This window comes from Hemitrygon akajei, chromosome 9 (genome assembly GCF_048418815.1).
Source record: "Hemitrygon akajei chromosome 9, sHemAka1.3, whole genome shotgun sequence".
Taxonomy (NCBI): domain Eukaryota; kingdom Metazoa; phylum Chordata; class Chondrichthyes; order Myliobatiformes; family Dasyatidae; genus Hemitrygon; species Hemitrygon akajei.
In genome coordinates this window covers 2324907-2347594 of record NC_133132.1, presented here as the reverse complement: position 1 = coordinate 2347594, position 22688 = coordinate 2324907, and the positions used below count along the sequence as shown (strand labels likewise).

The window sequence follows — 22688 nt, the reverse complement described above, 5'->3', positions numbered from 1 at the left end:
AATCCCGCCACACGTCACTGATTATATAATGGGAGTAGGGAACACAATCCGGTCACACGTCACTGATTATATAATGGGAGTAGGGAACACAATCCAGCCTAATGTCACTGATTATATAATGGGAGGAGGTTACACAATCCGGTCACACGTCACTGATTATATAATGGGAGTAGGGAACACAATCCCGCCACACGTCACTGATTATATAATGGGAGTAGGGAACACAATCCGGTCACACGTCACTGATTATATAATGGGAGTAGGGAACACAATCCCGCCACACGTCACTGATTATATAATGGGAGTAGGGAACACAATCCGGCCACACGTCACTGATTATATAATGTGAGTCGGGAACACAATCCGGCCACACGTCACTGATTATATAATGTGAGTCGGGAACACAATCCCGCCACACGTCACTGATTATATAATGGGAGTAGGGAACACAATCCCGCCACACGTCACTGATTATATAATGGGAGTAGGGAACACAATCCGGTCACACGTCACTGATTATATAATGGGAGTAGGGAACACAATCCGGTCACACTTCACTGATTATATAATGGGAGTAGGGAACACAATCCGGCCACACGTCACTGATTATATAATGGGAGTAGGGAACACAATCCCGCCACACGTCACGGATTATATAATGAGAGTAGGGAACACAATCCCGCCACACGTCACTGATTGTATAATGGGAGTAGGGAACACAATCCGGCCACACGTCACTGATTATATAATGGGAGTAGGGAACACAATCACGCCACACGTCACTGATTATGTAATGGGAGTAGGGAACACAATCCGGTCACACGTCACTGATTATATAATGGGAGTAGGGAACACAATCCCGCCACACGTCACTGATTATGTAATGGGAGTAGGGAACACAATCCGGTCACACGTCACTGATTATATAATGGGAGTAGGGAACACAATCCCGCCACACGTCACTGAATATGTAATGGGAGTAGGGAACACAATCCGGTCACACGTCACTGATTATATAATGGGAGTAGGGAACACAATCCGGTCACACGTCACTGATTATATAATGGGAGTAGGGAACACAATCCGGCCACACGTCACTGATTATATAATGAGAGTAGGGAACACAATCCGGCCACACGTCAATGATGATATAATGGGAGTAGGGAACACAATCCGGCCACACGTCACTGATTATATAATGGGTGTAGGGAACACAATCCGGCCACACGTCACGGATTATATAATGGGAGTAGGGAACACAATCCGGCCACACGTCACGGATTATATAATGGGAGTAGGGAACACAATCCGGCCACACGTCACGGATTATATAATGGGAGTAGGGAACACAATCCGGCCACACGTCACGGATTATATAATGGGAGTAGGGAACACAATCCGGCCACACGTCACAGATTATATAATGGGAGTAGGGAACACAATCCGGCCACACGTCACGGATTATATAATGGGAGTAGGGAACACAATCCGGCCACACGTCACGGATTATATAATGGGAGTAGGGAACACAATCCGGCCACACGTCACGGATTATATAATGGGAGTAGGGAACACAATCCGGCAACACCTCACTGATTATATAATGGGAGTAGGGAACACAATCCCGGCACATGTCACTGATTATATAATGGGAGTAGGGAACACAATCCGGCCACACGTCACGGATTATATAATGTGAGTCGGGAACACAATCCGGCCAGACGTCACTGATTATATAATGGGAGTAGGGAACACAATCCGGCCACACGTCACGGATTATATAATGTGAGTCGGGAACACAATCCCGCCACACGTCACGGATTATATAATGGGAGTAGGGAACACAATCTGGCCACACGTCACTGATTATATAATGTGAGTCGGGAACACAATCCCGCCACACGTCACTGATTATATAATGAGAGTAGGGAACACAATCCGGCCACACGTCACTGATTATATAATGGGAGTAGGGAACACAATCCCGCCACACGTCACTGATTATATAATGGGAGTAGGGAACACAATCCGGCCACACGTCACTGATTATATAATGGGAGTAGGGAACTCAATCCGGTCACACGTCACTGATTATATAATGGGAGTAGGGAACACAATCCCGCCACACGTCACTGATTATATAATGGGAGTAGGGAACACAATCCCGCCACACGTCACTGATTATATAATGGGAGTAGGGAACACAATCCCGCCACACGTCACTGATTATATAATGGGAGTAGGGAACACAATCCGGTCACACGTCACTGATTATATAATGGGAGTAGGGAACACAATCCCGCCACACGTCACTGATTATATAATGGGAGTAGGGAACACAATCCCGCCACACGTCACTGATTATATAATGGGAGTAGGGAACACAATCCGGCCACACGTCACGGATTATATAATGTGAGTCGGGAACACAATCCCGCCACACGTCACTGATTATATAATGTGAGTCGGGAGCACAATCCCGCCACACGTCACTGATTATATAATGGGAGTAGGGAACACAATCCGTCCACACGTCACGGATTATATAATGTGAGTCGGGAACACTATCCCGCCACACGTCACTGATTATATAATGGGTGTAGGGAACACAATCCGGTCACACGTCACTGATTATATAATGGGAGTAGGGAACACAATCCCGCCACACGTCACTGATTATATAATGGGAGTAGGGAACACAATCCCGCCACACGTCACTGATTATATAATGGGAGTAGGGAACACAATCCGGCCACACGTCACTGATTATATAATGTGAGTCGGGAACACAATCCCGCCACACGTCACTGATTATATAATGGGAGTAGGGAACACAATCCGGCCACACGTCACGGATTATATAATGTGAGTCGGGAACACAATCCCGCCACACGTCACGGATTATATAATGGGAGTAGGGAACACAATCCGGCCACACGTCACGGATTATATAATGGGAGTAGGGAACACAATCCGGCGACACGTCACGGATTATATAATGGGAGTAGGGAACACAATCCGGCCACACGTCACGGATTATATAATGGGAGTAGGGAACACAATCCGGCCACACGTCACGGATTATATAATGGGAGTAGGGAACACAATCCGGCCACACGTCACAGATTATATAATGGGAGTAGGGAACACAATCCGGCCACACGTCACGGATTATATAATGGGAGTAGGGAACACAATCCGGCCACACGTCACGGATTATATAATGGGAGTAGGGAACACAATCCGGCCACACGTCACGGATTATATAATGGGAGTAGGGAACACAATCCGGCCACACGTCACGGATTATATAATGGGAGTAGGGAACACAATCCGGCCACACGTCACGGATTATATAATGGGAGTAGGGAACACAATCCGGCCACACGTCACGGATTATATAATGGGAGTAGGGAACACAATCCGGCCACACGTCACGGATTATATAATGGGAGTAGGGAACACAATCCGGCCACACGTCACGGATTATATAATGGGAGTAGGGAACACAATCCGGCCACACGTCACGAATTATATAATGGGAGTAGGGAACACAATCCGGCCACACGTCACGGATTATATAATGGGAGTAGGGAACACAATCCGGTCACACGTCACGGATTATATAATGGGAGTAGGGAACACAATCCCGCCACACGTCACTGATTATATAATGGGAGTCGGGAACACAATCCCGCCACACGTCACTGATTATATAATGGGAGTAGGGAACACAATCCGGTCACAGGTCACTGATTATATAATGGGAGTAGGGAACACAATCCCGCCACACGTCACTGATTATATAATGGGAGTAGGGAACACAATCCGGTCACACGTCACTGATTATATAAAGGGAGTAGGGAACACAATCCAGCCTAATGTCACTGATTATATAATGGGAGGAGGTTACACAATCCGGTCACACGTCACTGATTATATAATGGGAGTAGGGAACACAATCCGGTCACACGTCACTGATTATATAATGGGAGTAGGGAACACAATCCCGCCACACGTCACTGATTATATAATGGGAGTAGGGAACACAATCCGGCCACACGTCACTGATTATATAATGTGAGTCGGGAACACAATCCGGCCACACGTCACTGATTATATAATGTGAGTCGGGAACACAATCCCGCCACACGTCACTGATTATATAATGGGAGTAGGGAACACAATCCCGCCACACGTCACTGATTATATAATGGGAGTAGGGAACACAATCCGGCCACACGTCACGGATTATATAATGGGAGTAGGGAACACAATCCGGCCACACGTCACGGATTATATAATGGGAGTAGGGAACACAATCCGGCCACACGTCACGGATTATATAATGGGAGTAGGGAACACAATCCCGCCACACGTCACTGATTATATAATGGGAGTCGGGAACACAATCCCGCCACACGTCACTGATTATATAATGGGAGTAGGGAACACAATCCGGTCACAGGTCACTGATTATATAATGGGAGTAGGGAACACAATCCCGCCACACGTCACTGATTATATAATGGGAGTAGGGAACACAATCCGGTCACACGTCACTGATTATATAATGGGAGTAGGGAACACAATCCAGCCTAATGTCACTGATTATATAATGTGAGGAGGTTACACAATCCGGTCACACGTCACTGATTATATAATGGGAGTAGGGAACACAATCCCGCCACACGTCACTGATTATATAATGGGAGTAGGGAACACAATCCGGTCACACGTCACTGATTATATAATGGGAGTAGGGAACACAATCCCGCCACACGTCACTGATTATATAATGGGAGTAGGGAACACAATCCGGCCACACGTCACTGATTATATAATGTGAGTCGGGAACACAATCCGGCCACACGTCACTGATTATATAATGTGAGTCGGGAACACAATCCCGCCACACGTCACTGATTATATAATGGGAGTAGGGAACACAATCCCGCCACACGTCACTGATTATATAATGGGAGTAGGGAACACAATCCGGTCACACGTCACTGATTATATAATGGGAGTAGGGAACACAATCCGGTCACACTTCACTGATTATATAATGGGAGTAGGGAACACAATCCGGCCACACGTCACTGATTATATAATGGGAGTAGGGAACACAATCCCGCCACACGTCACGGATTATATAATGAGAGTAGGGAACACAATCCCGCCACACGTCACTGATTGTATAATGGGAGTAGGGAACACAATCCGGCCACACGTCACTGATTATATAATGGGAGTAGGGAACACAATCACGCCACACGTCACTGATTATGTAATGGGAGTAGGGAACACAATCCGGTCACACGTCACTGATTATATAATGGGAGTAGGGAACACAATCCCGCCACACGTCACTGATTATGTAATGGGAGTAGGGAACACAATCCGGTCACACGTCACTGATTATATAATGGGAGTAGGGAACACAATCCCGCCACACGTCACTGAATATGTAATGGGAGTAGGGAACACAATCCGGTCACACGTCACTGATTATATAATGGGAGTAGGGAACACAATCCGGTCACACGTCACTGATTATATAATGGGAGTAGGGAACACAATCCGGCCACACGTCACTGATTATATAATGAGAGTAGGGAACACAATCCGGCCACACGTCAATGATGATATAATGGGAGTAGGGAACACAATCCGGCCACACGTCACTGATTATATAATGGGTGTAGGGAACACAATCCGGTCACACGTCACTGATCATATAATGGGAGTAGGGGACACAATCCGGCCACACGTCACTGATTATATAATGGGAGTAGGGAACACAATCCGGCCACACGTCACTGATCATATAATGGGAGTAGGGAACACAATCCGGCCACACGTCACTGATCATATAATGGGAGTAGGGAACACAATCCGGCCACACGTCACTGATCATATAATGGGAGTAGGGAACACAATCCGGCCACACGTCACTGATTATATAATGGGAGTAGGGAACACAATCCGGTCACACGTCACTGATCATATAATGGGAGTAGGGAACACAATCCGGCCACACGTCACTGATTATATAATGGGAGTAGGGAAAACAATCCGGCCACACGTCACTGATCATATAATGGGAGTAGGGAACACAATCCGGCCACACGTCACTGATCATATAATGGGAGTAGGGAACACAATCCGGCCACAAGTCACTGATTATATAATGGGAGTAGGGAACACAATCCCGCCACACGTCACTGATTATATAATGGGAGTAGGGAACACAATCCGGCCACACGTCACTGATTATATAATGGGAGTAGGGAACTCAATCCGGTCACACGTCACTGATTATATAATGGGAGTAGGGAACACAATCCCGCCACACGTCACTGATTATATAATGGGAGTAGGGAACACAATCCCGCCACACGTCACTGATTATATAATGGGAGTAGGGAACACAATCCCGCCACACGTCACTGATTATATAATGGGAGTAGGGAACACAATCCGGTTACACGTCACTGATTATATAATGGGAGTAGGGAACACAATCCCGCCACACGTCACTGATTATATAATGGGAGTAGGGAACACAATCCCGCCACACGTCACTGATTATATAATGGGAGTAGGGAACACAATCCGGCCACACGTCACGGATTATATAATGTGAGTCGGGAACACAATCGCGCCACACGTCACTGATTATATAATGTGAGTCGGGAACACAATCCCGCCACACGTCACTGATTATATAATGGGAGTAGGGAACACAATCCGGCCACACGTCACGGATTATATAATGTGAGTCGGGAACACAATCCCGCCACACGTCACTGATTATATAATGGGAGTAGGGAACACAATCCGGTCACACGTCACTGATTATATAATGGGAGTAGGGAACACAATCCGGCCACACGTCACGGATTATATAATGTGAGTCGGGAACACAATGCGGCCACACGTCACTGATTATATAATGGGAGTAGGGAACACAATCCCGCCACACGTCACGGATTATGTAATGGGAGTAGGGAACACAATCCGGTCACATGTCACGGATTATATAATGGGAGTAGGGAACACAATCCGGTCACACGTCACAGATTATATAATGGGAGTAGGGAACACAATCCGGCCACACGTCACGGATTATATAATGTGAGTTGGGAACACAATCCGGCCACACGTCACGGATTATATAATGTGAGTCGGGAACACAATGCGGCCACACGTCACTGATTATATAATGGGAGTAGGGAACACAATCCCGCCACACGTCACTGATTATATAATGGGAGTAGGGAACACAATCCGGTCACACGTCACGGATTATATAATGTGAGTCGGGAACACAATCCCGCCACACGTCACTGATTATATAATGGGAGTAGGGAACACAATCCGGCCACACGTCACGGATTATATAATGGGAGTAGGGAACACAATCCGGCAACACCTCACTGATTATATAATGGGAGTAGGGAACACAATCCCGCCACATGTCACTGATTATATAATGGGAGTAGGGAACACAATCCGGCCACACGTCACGGATTATATAATGTGAGTCGGGAACACAATCCGGCCAGACGTCACTGATTATATAATGGGAGTAGGGAACACAATCCGGCCACACGTCACGGATTATATAATGTGAGTCGGGAACACAATCCCGCCACACGTCACGGATTATATAATGGGAGTAGGGAACACAATCCGGCCACACGTCACTGATTATATAATGTGAGTCGGGAACACAATCCCGCCACACGTCACTGATTATATAATGGGAGTAGGGAACACAATCCGGCCACACGTCACTGATTATATAATGGGAGTAGGGAACACAATCCCGCCACACGTCACTGATTATATAATGGGAGTAGGGAACACAATCCGGCCACACGTCACTGATTATATAATGGGAGTAGGGAACTCAATCCGGTCACACGTCACTGATTATATAATGGGAGTAGGGAACACAATCCCGCCACACGTCACTGATTATATAATGGGAGTAGGGAACACAATCCCGCCACACGTCACTGATTATATAATGGGAGTAGGGAACACAATCCCGCCACACGTCACTGATTATATAATGGGAGTAGGGAACACAATCCGGTCACACGTCACTGATTATATAATGGGAGTAGGGAACACAATCCCGCCACACGTCACTGATTATATAATGGGAGTAGGGAACACAATCCCGCCACACGTCACTGATTATATAATGGGAGTAGGGAACACAATCCGGCCACACGTCACGGATTATATAATGTGAGTTGGGAACACAATCCGGCCACACGTCACGGATTATATAATGTGAGTCGGGAACACAATGCGGCCACACGTCACTGATTATATAATGGGAGTAGGGAACACAATCCCGCCACACGTCACTGATTATATAATGGGAGTAGGGAACACAATCCGGTCACACGTCACGGATTATATAATGTGAGTCGGGAACACAATCCCGCCACACGTCACTGATTATATAATGGGAGTAGGGAACACAATCCGGCCACACGTCACGGATTATATAATGGGAGTAGGGAACACAATCCGGCAACACCTCACTGATTATATAATGGGAGTAGGGAACACAATCCCGCCACATGTCACTGATTATATAATGGGAGTAGGGAACACAATCCGGCCACACGTCACGGATTATATAATGTGAGTCGGGAACACAATCCGGCCAGACGTCACTGATTATATAATGGGAGTAGGGAACACAATCCGGCCACACGTCACGGATTATATAATGTGAGTCGGGAACACAATCCCGCCACACGTCACGGATTATATAATGGGAGTAGGGAACACAATCCGGCCACACGTCACTGATTATATAATGTGAGTCGGGAACACAATCCCGCCACACGTCACTGATTATATAATGGGAGTAGGGAACACAATCCGGCCACACGTCACTGATTATATAATGGGAGTAGGGAACACAATCCCGCCACACGTCACTGATTATATAATGGGAGTAGGGAACACAATCCGGCCACACGTCACTGATTATATAATGGGAGTAGGGAACTCAATCCGGTCACACGTCACTGATTATATAATGGGAGTAGGGAACACAATCCCGCCACACGTCACTGATTATATAATGGGAGTAGGGAACACAATCCCGCCACACGTCACTGATTATATAATGGGAGTAGGGAACACAATCCCGCCACACGTCACTGATTATATAATGGGAGTAGGGAACACAATCCGGTCACACGTCACTGATTATATAATGGGAGTAGGGAACACAATCCCGCCACACGTCACTGATTATATAATGGGAGTAGGGAACACAATCCGGCCACACGTCACGGATTATATAATGTGAGTCGGGAACACAATCCCGCCACACGTCACTGATTATATAATGTGAGTCGGGAGCACAATCCCGCCACACGTCACTGATTATATAATGGGAGTAGGGAACACAATCCGTCCACACGTCACGGATTATATAATGGGAGTATGGAACACAATCCGGTCACACGTCACTGATTATATAATGGGAGCTGGGAACACAATCCGGCCAGACGTCACTGATTATATAATGGGAGTAGGGAACACAATCCGGTCACACGTCACTGATTATATAATGGGAGCTGGGAATACAATCCGGCCAGACGTCACTGATTATATAATGAGAGTAGGGAACACAATCCGGCCACATGTCACTGATTATATAATGGGAGTAGGGAACACAATCCGGCCACACGTCACTGATTATATAATGGGAGTAGGGAACACAATCCAGCCACACGTCACTGAATATATAATGGGAGTATGGAACACAATCCGGTCACACGTCACTGATTATATAATGGGAGCTGGGAACACAATCCGGCCAGACGTCACTGATTATATAATGGGAGTAGGGAACACAATCCGGTCACACGTCACAGATTATATAATGAGAGTAGGGAACACAATCCAGCCACACGTCACTGATTATATAATGGGAGTAGGGAACACAATCCGGCCACATGTCACTGATTATATAATGGGAGTAGGGAACACAATCCGGCCACACGTCATGGATTATATAATGGGAGTAGGGAACACAAAGCGGCCACACATCACTGATTATATAATGGGAGTATGGAACACAATCCGGTCACACGTCACTGATTATACAATGGGAGTAGGGAACACAATCCAGCCACACGTCACTGATTATATAATGGGAGTAGGGAACACAATCCGGCCACACGTCATGGATTATATAATGGGAGTAGGGAACACAAACCGGCCACACATCACTGATTATATAATGGGAGTATGGAACACAATCCAGCCACACGTCACTGATTATATAATGGGAGTAGGGAACACAATCCGGTCACACGTCACTGATTATATAATGTGAGTAGGGAACACAATCCGGCCACACGTCACTGATTATATAATGGGAGTAGGGAACACAATCCGGCCACATTCACGGATTATATAATGGGAGTAGGGAACACAATCCGGCCACACGTCACGGATTATATAATGGGAGTAGGGAACACAATCCGGCCACACGTCACTGATTATATAATGGGTGTACGGAACACAATCCGGTCACACGTCACTGATTATATAATGGGAGTAGGGAACACAATCCAGTCACACGTCACTGATTATATAATGGGAGTAGGGAACACAATTCGGCCACACGTCACTGATTATATAATGGGAGTATGGAACACAATCCGGCCACACGTCACTGATTATATAATGGGAGTAGGGAACACAATCCAGCCTAACGTCACTGATTATATAATGGGAGTAGGGAACACAATCCAGCCTAATGTCACTGATTATATAATGGGAGTAGGGAACACAATCCGGTCACACGTCACGAATTATATAATGGGAGTAGGTAACACAATCCGGTCCCACGTCCCTGATTATATAATGGGAGCAGGGAACACAATCCGGCCAGACATCACTGATTATATAATGGGAGTAGGGAACACAATCCGGCCACATGTCATTGATTATATAATGGGAGTAGGGAACACAATCCAGCCACACGTCACTGATTATATAATGGGAGTAGGGAACACAATCCGGCCAGACATCACTGATTATATAATGGGAGTAGGGAACACAATCCGGCCACATGTCATTGATTATATAATGGGAGTAGGGAACACAATCCGGTCACACGTCACTGATTATATAATGGGAGCAGGGCTGTACGACTCGGTCACACATCACGGATTAGGTTTATTTCAGATTTAGCAATCTAATATACTACAACAAAACAGACAATAACAGTAAATTTAAACATTTCCATCTGCATCTGGCTGACATTTTTCCCTGCGCAATGGTCCTGGATCACCTCCACGGTATCTCTGGTCACAGCAAATTCTTTCTCCATGGTTACCGGCCACAGACATACTCCCTGAACATTGCCAGGCAACCTGCCTGTGTGCACCCCTCCGCTGCTGCATCCAGGACCCATCTCTGTAGCCCCGGAAGCAAATTTACTGAGACACCCTTCTCTCCTTATTTTGAAATGTAACCAGAGAGTGAGAAGCTTGCCTGTGGCTATGCGAATCAGCGTGTAGCCTCACACATTGACGGCCACCATGTTGGATTATCATCTCACCTCACCCTCTATAAACATGTTGGATTAATGCCGGCTTCTGCAAATCCAGTCACCTTATTTTAAAACAAACTATTAATATCTCCGTTCTGGGCTCCTCTTTCCCCTCTTTATTCCCTCTGCACTCTCAGACAGGATGCAGGGCTTCGACCCGAAGCTCAACCGTCCCCCAGATGCTGCGTGACCTGTGGAGTTTCTCCAGTAAACGTCTGTGGCTCCGGGTCCCAATGTCCGCATTCTCCTGCATCACCTGTCCCTCTGACACAGCACCAGCCCAGTGGTCAATTTGTCGCAGACTAACCCTCTCTCTCTTTCTTTCACAGGGACATTCTCTGTCTGAAGGACGGGTCAGCTGTCGATGCGGCCATTGCCAGCTTGCTCTGTGACGGGCTGCACAACGCACAGAGCATGGGGATTGGAGGAGGCTTCTATATGACCATTTACGACGCACAGACAGGTGGGTGCTCTATCAACTGGCCTACTACCTTCACCCACAACTTTCTGCATTCAACACCTACTGGGAGGGGTATCTGAGGGTCCCCAGCCACTTCCTGCAGACACTCTCTCCCAAACCTTCAGGCTGTTCCGCTCCTTGTTGCTGGGCCGTGGGAGAAAGCAGGATCATCCCAGATTTGAAACAGGCAACTGCGTCTGGAGGAGGCATTTACATTCATGGTGTAGAGGAACTGTTGTCTTTCGGGGTCAGGAGGTGTAGATGGAGAGGAACTATTGTCATTGGGGGGTCAGGAGGTGTAGATGGAGAGGAACTGTTGTCATTGGGGGGGCAAGGAGGTGTAGATGGAGAGGAACTGTTGTCATTGGGGGGTCAGAAGGTGTAGATGGAGAGGAACTGTTGTCATTGGGGGTTTCAGGAGGTGTAGATGGAGAGGAACTGTTGTCATTGGGGGTCAGGAGGTGTAGATGGAGAGGAACTGTTGTCATTGGGGGGTCAGAAGGTGTAGATGGAGAAGAACTGTTGTCATTGGGGTGTCAGGAGGTGTAGATGGAGAGGAACTGTTGTCATTGGGGGGTCAGGAGGTGTAGGTGGAGAGGAACTGTTGTCATTGGGGGTCAGGAGGTGTAGATGGAGAGGAACTGTTGTCATTGGGGGTCAGGAGGTGTAGATGGAGGGGAGCTGTTCTCATGGGGGTTCAGGAGGTGTAGATGGAGAGGAACTGTTGTCATTGGGGGTTTCAGGAGGTGTAGATGGAGAGGAACTGTTGTCATTGGGGGGTCAGGAAGTGTAGATGGAGAGGAACTGTTGTCATTGGGGGGGTCAGAAGGTGTAGATGGAGAGGAACTGTTGTCATTGGGGGGTCAGAAGGTGTAGATGGAGAGGAACTGTTGTCATTGGGGGGGTCAGGATCTGTAGATGGAGAGGAACTGTTGTCATTGGGGGGTCAGGAGGTGTAGATGGAGAGGAACTGTTGTCATTGGGGGGTCAGGAGGTGTAGATGGAGAGGAACTGTTGTCATTGGGGGTCAGGAGGTGTAGATGGAGAGGAACTGTTGTCATTGGGGGGTCAGAAGGTGTAGATGGAGAGGAAATGTTGTCATTGGGTGGTTGTCAGGAGGTGTAGATGGAGAGGAACTGTTGTAATTGGGGGTCAGGAGGTGTAGATGGAGAGGAACTGTTGTCATTGGGTGGTTGTCAGGAGGAGTAGATGGAGAGGAACTGTTGTAATTGGGGGTCAGGAGGTGTAGATGGAGAGGAACTGTTGTCATTGGGTGGTTGTCAGGAGGTGTAGATGGAGAGGAACTGTTGTCATTGGGGGGTCAGGAGGTGTAGATGGAGAGGAACTGTTGTCATTGGGTGGTTGTCAGGAGGTGTAGATGGAGAGGAACTGTTGTAATTGGGGGTCAGGAGGTGTAGATGGAGAGGAACTGTTGTAATTGGGGGTCAGGAGGTGTAGATGGAGAGGAACTGTTGTCATTGGGTGGTTGTCAGGAGGTGTAGATGGAGAGGAACTGTTGTCATTGGGGGGTCAGGAGGTGTAGATGGAGAGGAACTGTTGTCATTGGGGGTGTCAGGAGGTGTAGATTGAGAGGAACTGATGTCATTGGGGGTGTCAGGAGGTGTAGATAGAGAGGAACTGTTGTCATGGGGGGGTCAGGAGGTGTAGGTGTAGAGGAACTGTTGTCATTGGGGGAAGGGGTCAGGAGGTGTAGATGTAGAGGAACTGTTTCATTGGTGTGCCAGGAGGTGTAGATGGAGAGGAACTGTTGTCATGGGGGGGTCAGGAGGTGTAGGTGTAGAGGAACTGTTGTCATTGGGGAGGTCAGGAAGTGTAGATGGAGAGGAACTGTTGTCATTGGGGGTGTCAGGAGGTGTAGATGGAGAGGAACTGTTGTCATTGGGGTGGGTCAGGAGGTGTAGATGGAGAGGAACTGTTGTCATTGGGGGTGTCAGGAGGTGTAGATGGAGAGGAACTGTTGTCATTGGGGTGGGTCAGGAGGTGTAGATGGAGAGGAACTGTTGTCATTGGGGTGGGTCAGGAGGTGTAGATGGAGAGGAACTGTTGTCATTGGGGGTCAGGAGGTGTAAATGGAGTGGAACTGTTGTCATTGGGGGTCAGGAGGTGTAGATGGAGAGGAACTGTTGTCATTGGGGGGTCAGAAGGTGTAGATGGAGAGGAAATGTTGTCATTGGGTGGTTGTCAGGAGGTGTAGATGGAGAGGAACTGTTGTAATTGGGGGTCAGGAGGTGTAGATGGAGAGGAACTGTTGTCATTGGGTGGTTGTCAGGAGGTGTAGATGGAGAGGAACTGTTGTAATTGGGGGTCAGGAGGTGTAGATGGAGAGGAACTGTTGTCATTGGGTGGTTGTCAGGAGGTGTAGATGGAGAGGAACTGTTGTCATTGGGGGGTCAGGAGGTGTAGATGGAGAGGAACTGTTGTCATTGGGTGGTTGTCAGGAGGTGTAGATGGAGAGGAACTGTTGTAATTGGGGGTCAGGAGGTGTAGATGGAGAGGAACTGTTGTCATTGGGTGGTTGTCAGGAGGTGTAGATGGAGAGGAACTGTTGTCATTGGGGGGTCAGGAGGTGTAGATGGAGAGGAACTGTTGTCATTGGGGGTGTCAGGAGGTGTAGATTGAGAGGAACTGATGTCATTGGGGGTGTCAGGAGGTGTAGATAGAGAGGAACTGTTGTCATGGGGGGGTCAGGAGGTGTAGGTGTAGAGGAACTGTTGTCATTGGGGGAAGGGGTCAGGAGGTGTAGATGTAGAGGAACTGTTTCATTGGTGTGCCAGGAGGTGTAGATGGAGAGGAACTGTTGTCATGGGGGGGTCAGGAGGTGTAGGTGTAGAGGAACTGTTGTCATTGGGGAGGTCAGGAAGTGTAGATGGAGAGGAACTGTTGTCATTGGGGGTGTCAGGAGGTGTAGATGGAGAGGAACTGTTGTCATTGGGGTGGGTCAGGAGGTGTAGATGGAGAGGAACTGTTGTCATTGGGGTGGGTCAGGAGGTGTAGATGGAGAGGAACTGTTGTCATTGGGGGTCAGGAGGTGTAGATGGAGAGGAATTGTTGTCATTGGGGGTTTCAGGAGGTGTAGATGGAGAGGAACTGTTGTCATTGGGTTGGGTCAGGAGGTGTAGATGGAGGGGCACTGTTGTCATTGGGGGGAAGGGGTCAGGAGGTGTAGATGGAGAGGAACTGTTGTCATTGGGGTGGGTCAGGAGGTGTAGATGGAGAGGAACTGTTGTCATTGGGGGTCAGGAGGTGTAAATGGAGAGGAACTGTTGTCATTGGGGGTCAGGAGGTGTAGATGGAGAGGAATTGTTGTCATTGGGGGTTTCAGGAGGTGTAGATAGAGAGGAACTGTTGTCATGGGGGGTTTCAGGAGGTGTAGATGGAGAGGAACTGTTGTCATTGGGGTGGTCAGGAGGTGTAGATGGAGAGGAACTGTTGTCATTGGGGGTTTCAGGAGGTGTAGATAGAGAGGAACTGTTGTCATGGGGGGTTTCAGGAGGTGTAGATGGAGAGGAACTGTTGTCATTGGGGTGGGTCAGGAGGTGTAGGTGGAGAGGAACTGTTGTCATTGGGGGTTTCAGGAGGTGTAGATGGAGAGGAACTGTTGTCAGCAAGACTGAGCCCTGACCTCTATAAGACATAGGAGCAGATTTAGTGCTTTCGGCCCATCGAGTCTGCCTTAGGGTTTCAACATGGCTGATTTATTACCCTCTCATCGCACCCTCCTGCTTTCTCCCAGTAGCATTTGATGCCCTGATTAATCGCAAACCTATCCAGCTCCGTTCTGAACACATGAAATGAGGAATTGGATCCAGAGCATGCACTCCTGCTTGTAAACTATCGTCAGATGGACCAGATGTTAAATCCCCAACAGGGCCCTTTAATAGAGAACAGTTTCTCTTATTCTTGGGAAAATGGGCTTTGGAAAACAAGTATAAAGAAGATTTGCGCCTTTCACTGGAGAGAAAGTACAGTGCACAACTTGAGTTTATAGGCTTTCGCATGTTTGCATCTTTGAAGGAATTAATGAATGATGCGTTATAAAGGAGTTGCCAGTTTTTAACTCTTTTCAATCTTGTGCTTGTAAATTAAGCAGAGACACATGAGCAAGCTCAAGAATTTTACTTAATCTGATTAAAATATTCAAACCCTCCCTTGTGAGATTTAAAAGTTTGGATGTTAAGTTTCAACATATTAAGAAACTAAAAATCTTGTCCAATATTTTTGCTTTACAATATTGTTCAAATTGAAATCTGGAAGAATTCAATCCTTAAGACTTACTGTTCACTTTAGATGGATTTTAAATGGTGAGCAGTAGGCATTTGTATTTTATAAAGACAAAAAAGGAACCTGAAAAAGGAGCGTGATATTTTGGTGGGAATTGTGTAGTTCCTGTTGCGAATAAAATGTAATTATTGTGGAAAACACAGACTTCTGTCGTATCCAAATGAGAGGCTTTTGCTACGTTTCTGTCTCTCATCAGGCATGCTACTTACAGTGTTGTAATGGAGGAAACCGGATAATGGGCTTGATTTCTGTTGGCAGCAATTTGGGGTTTTGTTAACTTTTGGGTGAGTTTGTGTAGAAGCAGCACTAAGCAGAGACTGTCACAGATGCTTAGTGCTAATGAGAAGGTGTTTGAGAAGGGTGTTGGTGAACTGAAAGGCTCGAAGGCCGGAATTGAACTGAGTGAAGCAGCAACATCAAGATTCAATAAAATCTGTCCAGCGCCTTACGCACTACGTTCTGAAGTGGATGAAGATTCAATAAAATCTGTCCAGCGCCTTACGCACTACGTTCTGAAGTGGATGAAGATTCAATAAAATCTGTCCAGCGCCTTACGCACTACGTTCTGAAGTGGATGAAGATTCAATAAAATCTGTCCAGCGCCTTACGCACTACGTTCTGAAGTGGATGAAGATTCAATAAAATCTGTCCAGCGCCTTACGCACTACGTTCTGAAGTGGATGAAGATTCAATAAAATCTGTCCAGCGCCTTACGCACTACGTTCTGAAGTGGATGAAGATTCAATAAAATCTGTCCAGCGCCTTACGCACTACGTTCTGAAGTGGATGAAGATTCCATAAAATCTGTCCAGCGCCTTACGCACTACGTTCTGAAGTGGATGAAGATTCAATAAAATCTGTCCAGCGCCTTACGCACTACGTTCTGAAGTGGATGAAGATTCAATAAAATCTGTCCAGCGCCTTACGCACTACGTTCTGAAGTGGATGAAGATTCCATAAAATCTGTCCAGCGCCTTACGCACTACGTTCTGAAGTGGATGAAGATTCAATAAAATCTGTCCAGCGCCTTACGCACTACGTTCTGAAGTGGATGAAGATTCAATAAAATCTGTCCAGCGCCTTACGCACTACGTTCTGAAGTGGATGAAGATTCCATAAAATCTGTCCAGCGCCTTACGCACTACGTTCTGAAGTGGATGAAGATTCCATAAAATCTGTCCAGCGCCTTACGCACTACGTTCTGAAGTGGATGAAGATTCAATAAAATCTGTCCAGCGCCTTACGCACTACGTTCTGAAGTGGATGAAGATTCAATAAAATCTGTCCAGCGCCTTACGCACTACGTTCTGAAGTGGATGAAGATTCAATAAAATCTGTCCAGCGCCTTACGCACTACGTTCTGAAGTGGATGAAGATTCCATAAAATCTGTCCAGCGCCTTACGCACTACGTTCTGAAGTGGATGAAGATTCCATAAAATCTGTCCAGCGCCTTACGCACTACGTTCTGAAGTGGATGCCAAACTGAAGAGCTTGCAGGCATCTGAAATTCTCTCCAAGGCTGAGTGGAGTGGCTGAGCCACGGCCATTGTCCCGGTGATCAAGAAAGGGAAGGCTGGATCCGTTTGCATATGTGGGGATCTCAAGGTGAGCATCAACCCCGTGCTGTGAACTGTGCAGTGTCCCCTGCCGTGAACAGAAGACAGTTTGGCATCTTCGGCAGGCGGGGAGAAGTTTTCAAAGATTGATTTGTCACAAGCCTATCTGCAAATGCAGATTGAGTGGTCAAGCAGGAAATCCCTCATGATCCACACTCACAAGGGACTGTTCCAGTATAATCATCCGGTCTTTGGTGTCGTATCAGCTACAGCAATTTGCAAAGTGCTCCAAGATATCCCGGGAGTACAATGTTACCTTGATGACATCAGCGTGAATGGCAAGAATGATGAAGAGCACCTCCAGATCCTTGGTAAAATGCTTACCAGGCTGAGCGTGTATGGTCTGTGCACAGAGAGAGACAGATGTGAGTTTTCAAGAATTAAATCTGATATTGTGGACATGTCACTGACAAGCATGGTTGACATAAGACACAAGAGAAGATTGAAGCAGTGCCACAGGCAGCCAAACTGGAAAATGTATCAGGTCACACTTGGGCCTTGTAGTAATAACATCGGATGAACTGCTCACCCATTATGACCCATCACTGCCGTGCCATGCCTCCCCTTATGGCATTGGAGCTGTTTTGTCACAAATTATGAAAGATGGATCTGAATGCCGATTGTGTTTGCTTCAAGATCGCTGATGAGGACAGAGGAACCAAGAGGCCCTTAGTCTAGTCTGGGGAATACAGAAGTTCCATCTCTACTTCTACAGATAAAAGTTTACAGTAGTGACAGATCCCCAGCCCCTTGTGTCCATATTTAATCCCAGGAAGGAAATTCCAGTGATGTCTGCTACCCGGTTACAACGTTGGGCACTTTTCCGAGGAACCCACTCCTATCCCATGGTGTTCAAGGCTACCAAACAACGCAGCAATGCTGATGGCTTGTCGCCTCTTCCACTACTGGCAAGAGAAGAGAAGTCTTCATACTGTGTGTGACCCAGCAACAGTGTTCCCCACCGCACTGGTGGACCAGCTGCCGGTAACAAATTCTGAAATGCAAAGGGAAACAAGAATGACTCGACATTGTCAAAAGTCTATGAAATCGTCATGAAAGGGTGGCCAGCTCATGGTTTCCAGAGTTCTCACTGAGACTGGACCAACTGTTGGTATGTCAAAGAAAGCTGACGTGTGGATCTCGTGTTGTGGTTCCCTCTAAACTGCACGCCAGGGTGACAGAAAATCTGCGTGAAGGACACCTGGGTACAGTCAAATGAAGAGTCACGTCCGGAACTACGTGTGGTGGCCGGGGTTAGATAAACATTGAAAACTTGGCCAAAAGCTATTTGGGATGCTAAAAAGATCAAAATGCACCCTCACCGGCACTGTTACACCCATGGGAGTGGCTGTCATCACCATGGCAAAAATTACATATTGACTTTGCTGGGCCATTCATGGACTCCATGTTCCTGATTACTGTGGATGTTCATTCGATGTGGCCAGAGGTTATACCAATGAAGTCAACCACCTCAGCAAAGACTGTCTCCATTCTGGGGACTTCCTTCACTTGAAATGGCTTATCAGAACAAATAGTGATAGCAGAGCACAATACACATCAGACAAATTCTGACTGCTCATGAAAAAAAATGGCATCAGACATTTCAAGTCAGCTCAATGCTCTTCATGAGCAGGAATCTGGGATGTCGTGTAGACCTCCTGAAACCAGATCTACAGAGGGAAGTGCAGAATGAACGGTTCAGCCAGTCGCTAAATGATGAGGCAAGGAGCATTGAGGTTGGACAGGAAGTCCTTGTGCCTGATTACCGAGAAGACAGGTGGACATCTGGTAGGATAGCGACAAGAAGTGGACCACTGATGTACTCAGTGGATGTTCTAGATCAGACATGGAGATGTCATGTGGACCAGATACTGGATACTCAACCACAGAACACACCCGAGTCGATTGTATCCAACAAACCAGACACATTACAGACACCGGACTTGCCTCTCAGTGATGATCATGTCACTAACAGATGTGATACAGGCAACTGAGAACGCTGTCTTAGGACGAGACACCTACCAAACGTGTTGCCACTCCACAGGGCAGGGGTGCTATGAGGATGAGAACGTTATCGCTGACGAGACACTTGCCAAACGTGATGCCACTCCACAGGGCAGGGGTGCTATGAGGATGAGAACGTTATCGCTGACGAGACACTTACCAAACGTGATGCCACTCCACAGGCCAGGGGTGCTATGAGGATGAGAACGTTATCGCTGACGAGACACTTACCAAACGTGATGCCACTCCACAGGCCAGGGGTGCTATGAGGATGAGAACGTTATCGCTGACGAGACACTTGCCAAACGTGATGCCACTCCACAGGCCAGGGGTGCTATGAGGATGAGAACGTTATCGCTGACGAGACACCGACCAAACGTGATGCCACTCCACAGGCCAGGGGTGCTATGAGGATGAGAACGTTATCGCTGACGAGACACTTGCCAAACGTGATGCCACTCCACAGGCCAGGGGTGCTATGAGGATGAGAACGTTATCACTGACGAGACACTTTCCAAACGTGATGCCACTCCACAGGCCAGGGGTGCTATGAGGATGAGAACGTTATCGCTGACGAGACACCGACCAAACGTGATGCCACTCCACAGGCCAGGGGTGCTATGAGGATGAGAACGTTATCGCTGACGAGACACTTGCCAAACGTGATGCCACTCCACAGGCCAGGGGTGCTATGAGGATGAGAACGTTATCGCTGACGAGACACTTGCCAAACGTGATGCCACTCCACAGGCCAGGGGTGCTATGAGGATGAGAACGTTATCGCTGACAAGACACTTCCCAAACGTGATGCCACTCCACAGGGCAGGGGTGCTATGAGGATGAGAACGTTATCGCTGACAAGACACTTGCCAAACGTGATGCCACTCCACAGGCCAGGGGTGCTATGAGGATGAGAACGTTATCGCTGACAAGACACTTGCCAAACGTGATGCCACTCCACAGGCCAGGGGTGCTATGAGGATGAGAACGTTATCGCTGACGAGACACTTGCCAAACGTGATGCCACTCCACAGGCCAGGGGTGCTATGAGGATGAGAACGTTATCGCTGACGAGACACCGACCAAACGTGATGCCACTCCACAGGCCAGGGGTGCTATGAGGATGAGAACGTTATCGCTGACAAGACACTTGCCAAACGTGATGCCACTCCACAGGGCAGGGGTGCTATGAGGATGAGAACGTTATCGCTGACGAGACACCGACCAAACGTGATGCCACTCCACAGGCCAGGGGTGCTATGAGGATGAGAACGTTATCGCTGACGAGACACTTGCCAAACGTGATGCCACTCCACTGGGCAGGGGTGCTATGAGGATGAGAACGTTATCGCTGACGAGACACTTGCCAAACGTGATGCCACTCCACTGGGCAGGGGTGCTATGAGGATGAGAACGTTATCGCTGACAAGACACTTGCCAAACGTGATGCCACTCCACTGGGCAGGGGTGCTATGAGGATGAGAACGTTATCGCTGACGAGACACTTGCCAAACGTGATGCCACTCCACAGGCCAGGGGTGCTATGAGGATGAGAACGTTATCGCTGACGAGACACCGACCAAACGTGATGCCACTCCACAGGCCAGGGGTGCTATGAGGATGAGAACGTTATCGCTGACGAGACACTTGCCAAACGTGATGCCACTCCACAGGGCAGGGGTGCTATGAGGATGAGAACGTTATCGCTGACGAGACACTTGCCAAACGTGATGCCACTCCACTGGGCAGGGGTGCTATGAGGATGAGAACGTTATCGCTGACGAGACACTTGCCAAACGTGATGCCACTCCACAGGCCAGGGGTGCTATGAGGATGAGAACGTTATCGCTGACGAGACACCGACCAAACGTGATGCCACTCCACAGGCCAGGGGTGCTATGAGGATGAGAACGTTATCGCTGACGAGACACTTACCAAACGTGATGCCACTCCACAGGCCAGGGGTGCTATGAGGATGAGAACGTTATCACTGACGAGACACTTACCAAACGTGATGCCACTCCACAGGGCAGGGGTGCTATGAGGATGAGAACGTTATCGCTGATGAGACACTTGCCAAACGTGATGCCACTCCACAGGCCAGGGGTGCTATGAGGATGAGAACGTTATCGCTGACGAGACACCGACCAAACGTGATGCCACTCCACAGGCCAGGGGTGCTATGAGGATGAGAACGTTATCGCTGATGAGACACTTGCCAAACGTGATGCCACTCCACAGGCCAGGGGTGCTATGAGGATGAGAACGTTATCGCTGACGAGACACCGACCAAACGTGATGCCACTCCACAGGCCAGGGGTGCTATGAGGATGAGAACGTTATCGCTGACGAGACACTTGCCAAACGTGATGCCACTCCACAGGCCAGGGGTGCTATGAGGATGAGAACGTTATCGCTGACAAGACACTTACCAAACGTGATGCCACTCCACAGGCCAGGGGTACTATGAGGATGAGAACGTTATCGCTGACAAGACACTTACCAAACGTGATGCCACTCCACAGGCCAGGGGTGCTATGAGGATGAGAACGTTATCGCTGACGAGACACTTGCCAAACGTGATGCCACTCCACAGGCCAGGGGTGCTATGAGGATGAGAACGTTATCGCTGACAAGACACTTGCCAAACGTGATGCCACTCCACAGGCCAGGGGTGCTATGAGGATGAGAACGTTA

General features: G+C 47.9%; 1 protein-coding gene across 1 annotated transcript in view; it reads left to right on the top strand.

The window, feature by feature from the left end:
* The window catches only part of LOC140733778 (glutathione hydrolase 1 proenzyme-like), a 277967-nt gene that overhangs the window by 160014 nt on the left and 95265 nt on the right, over window positions 1–22688 (top strand). The window contains exon 3 of the mRNA XM_073057535.1: window positions 11938–12071. Coding sequence (XP_072913636.1) covers window positions 11938–12071 — 134 coding nt within the window. The remainder of the gene's footprint in view (window positions 1–11937; window positions 12072–22688) is intronic.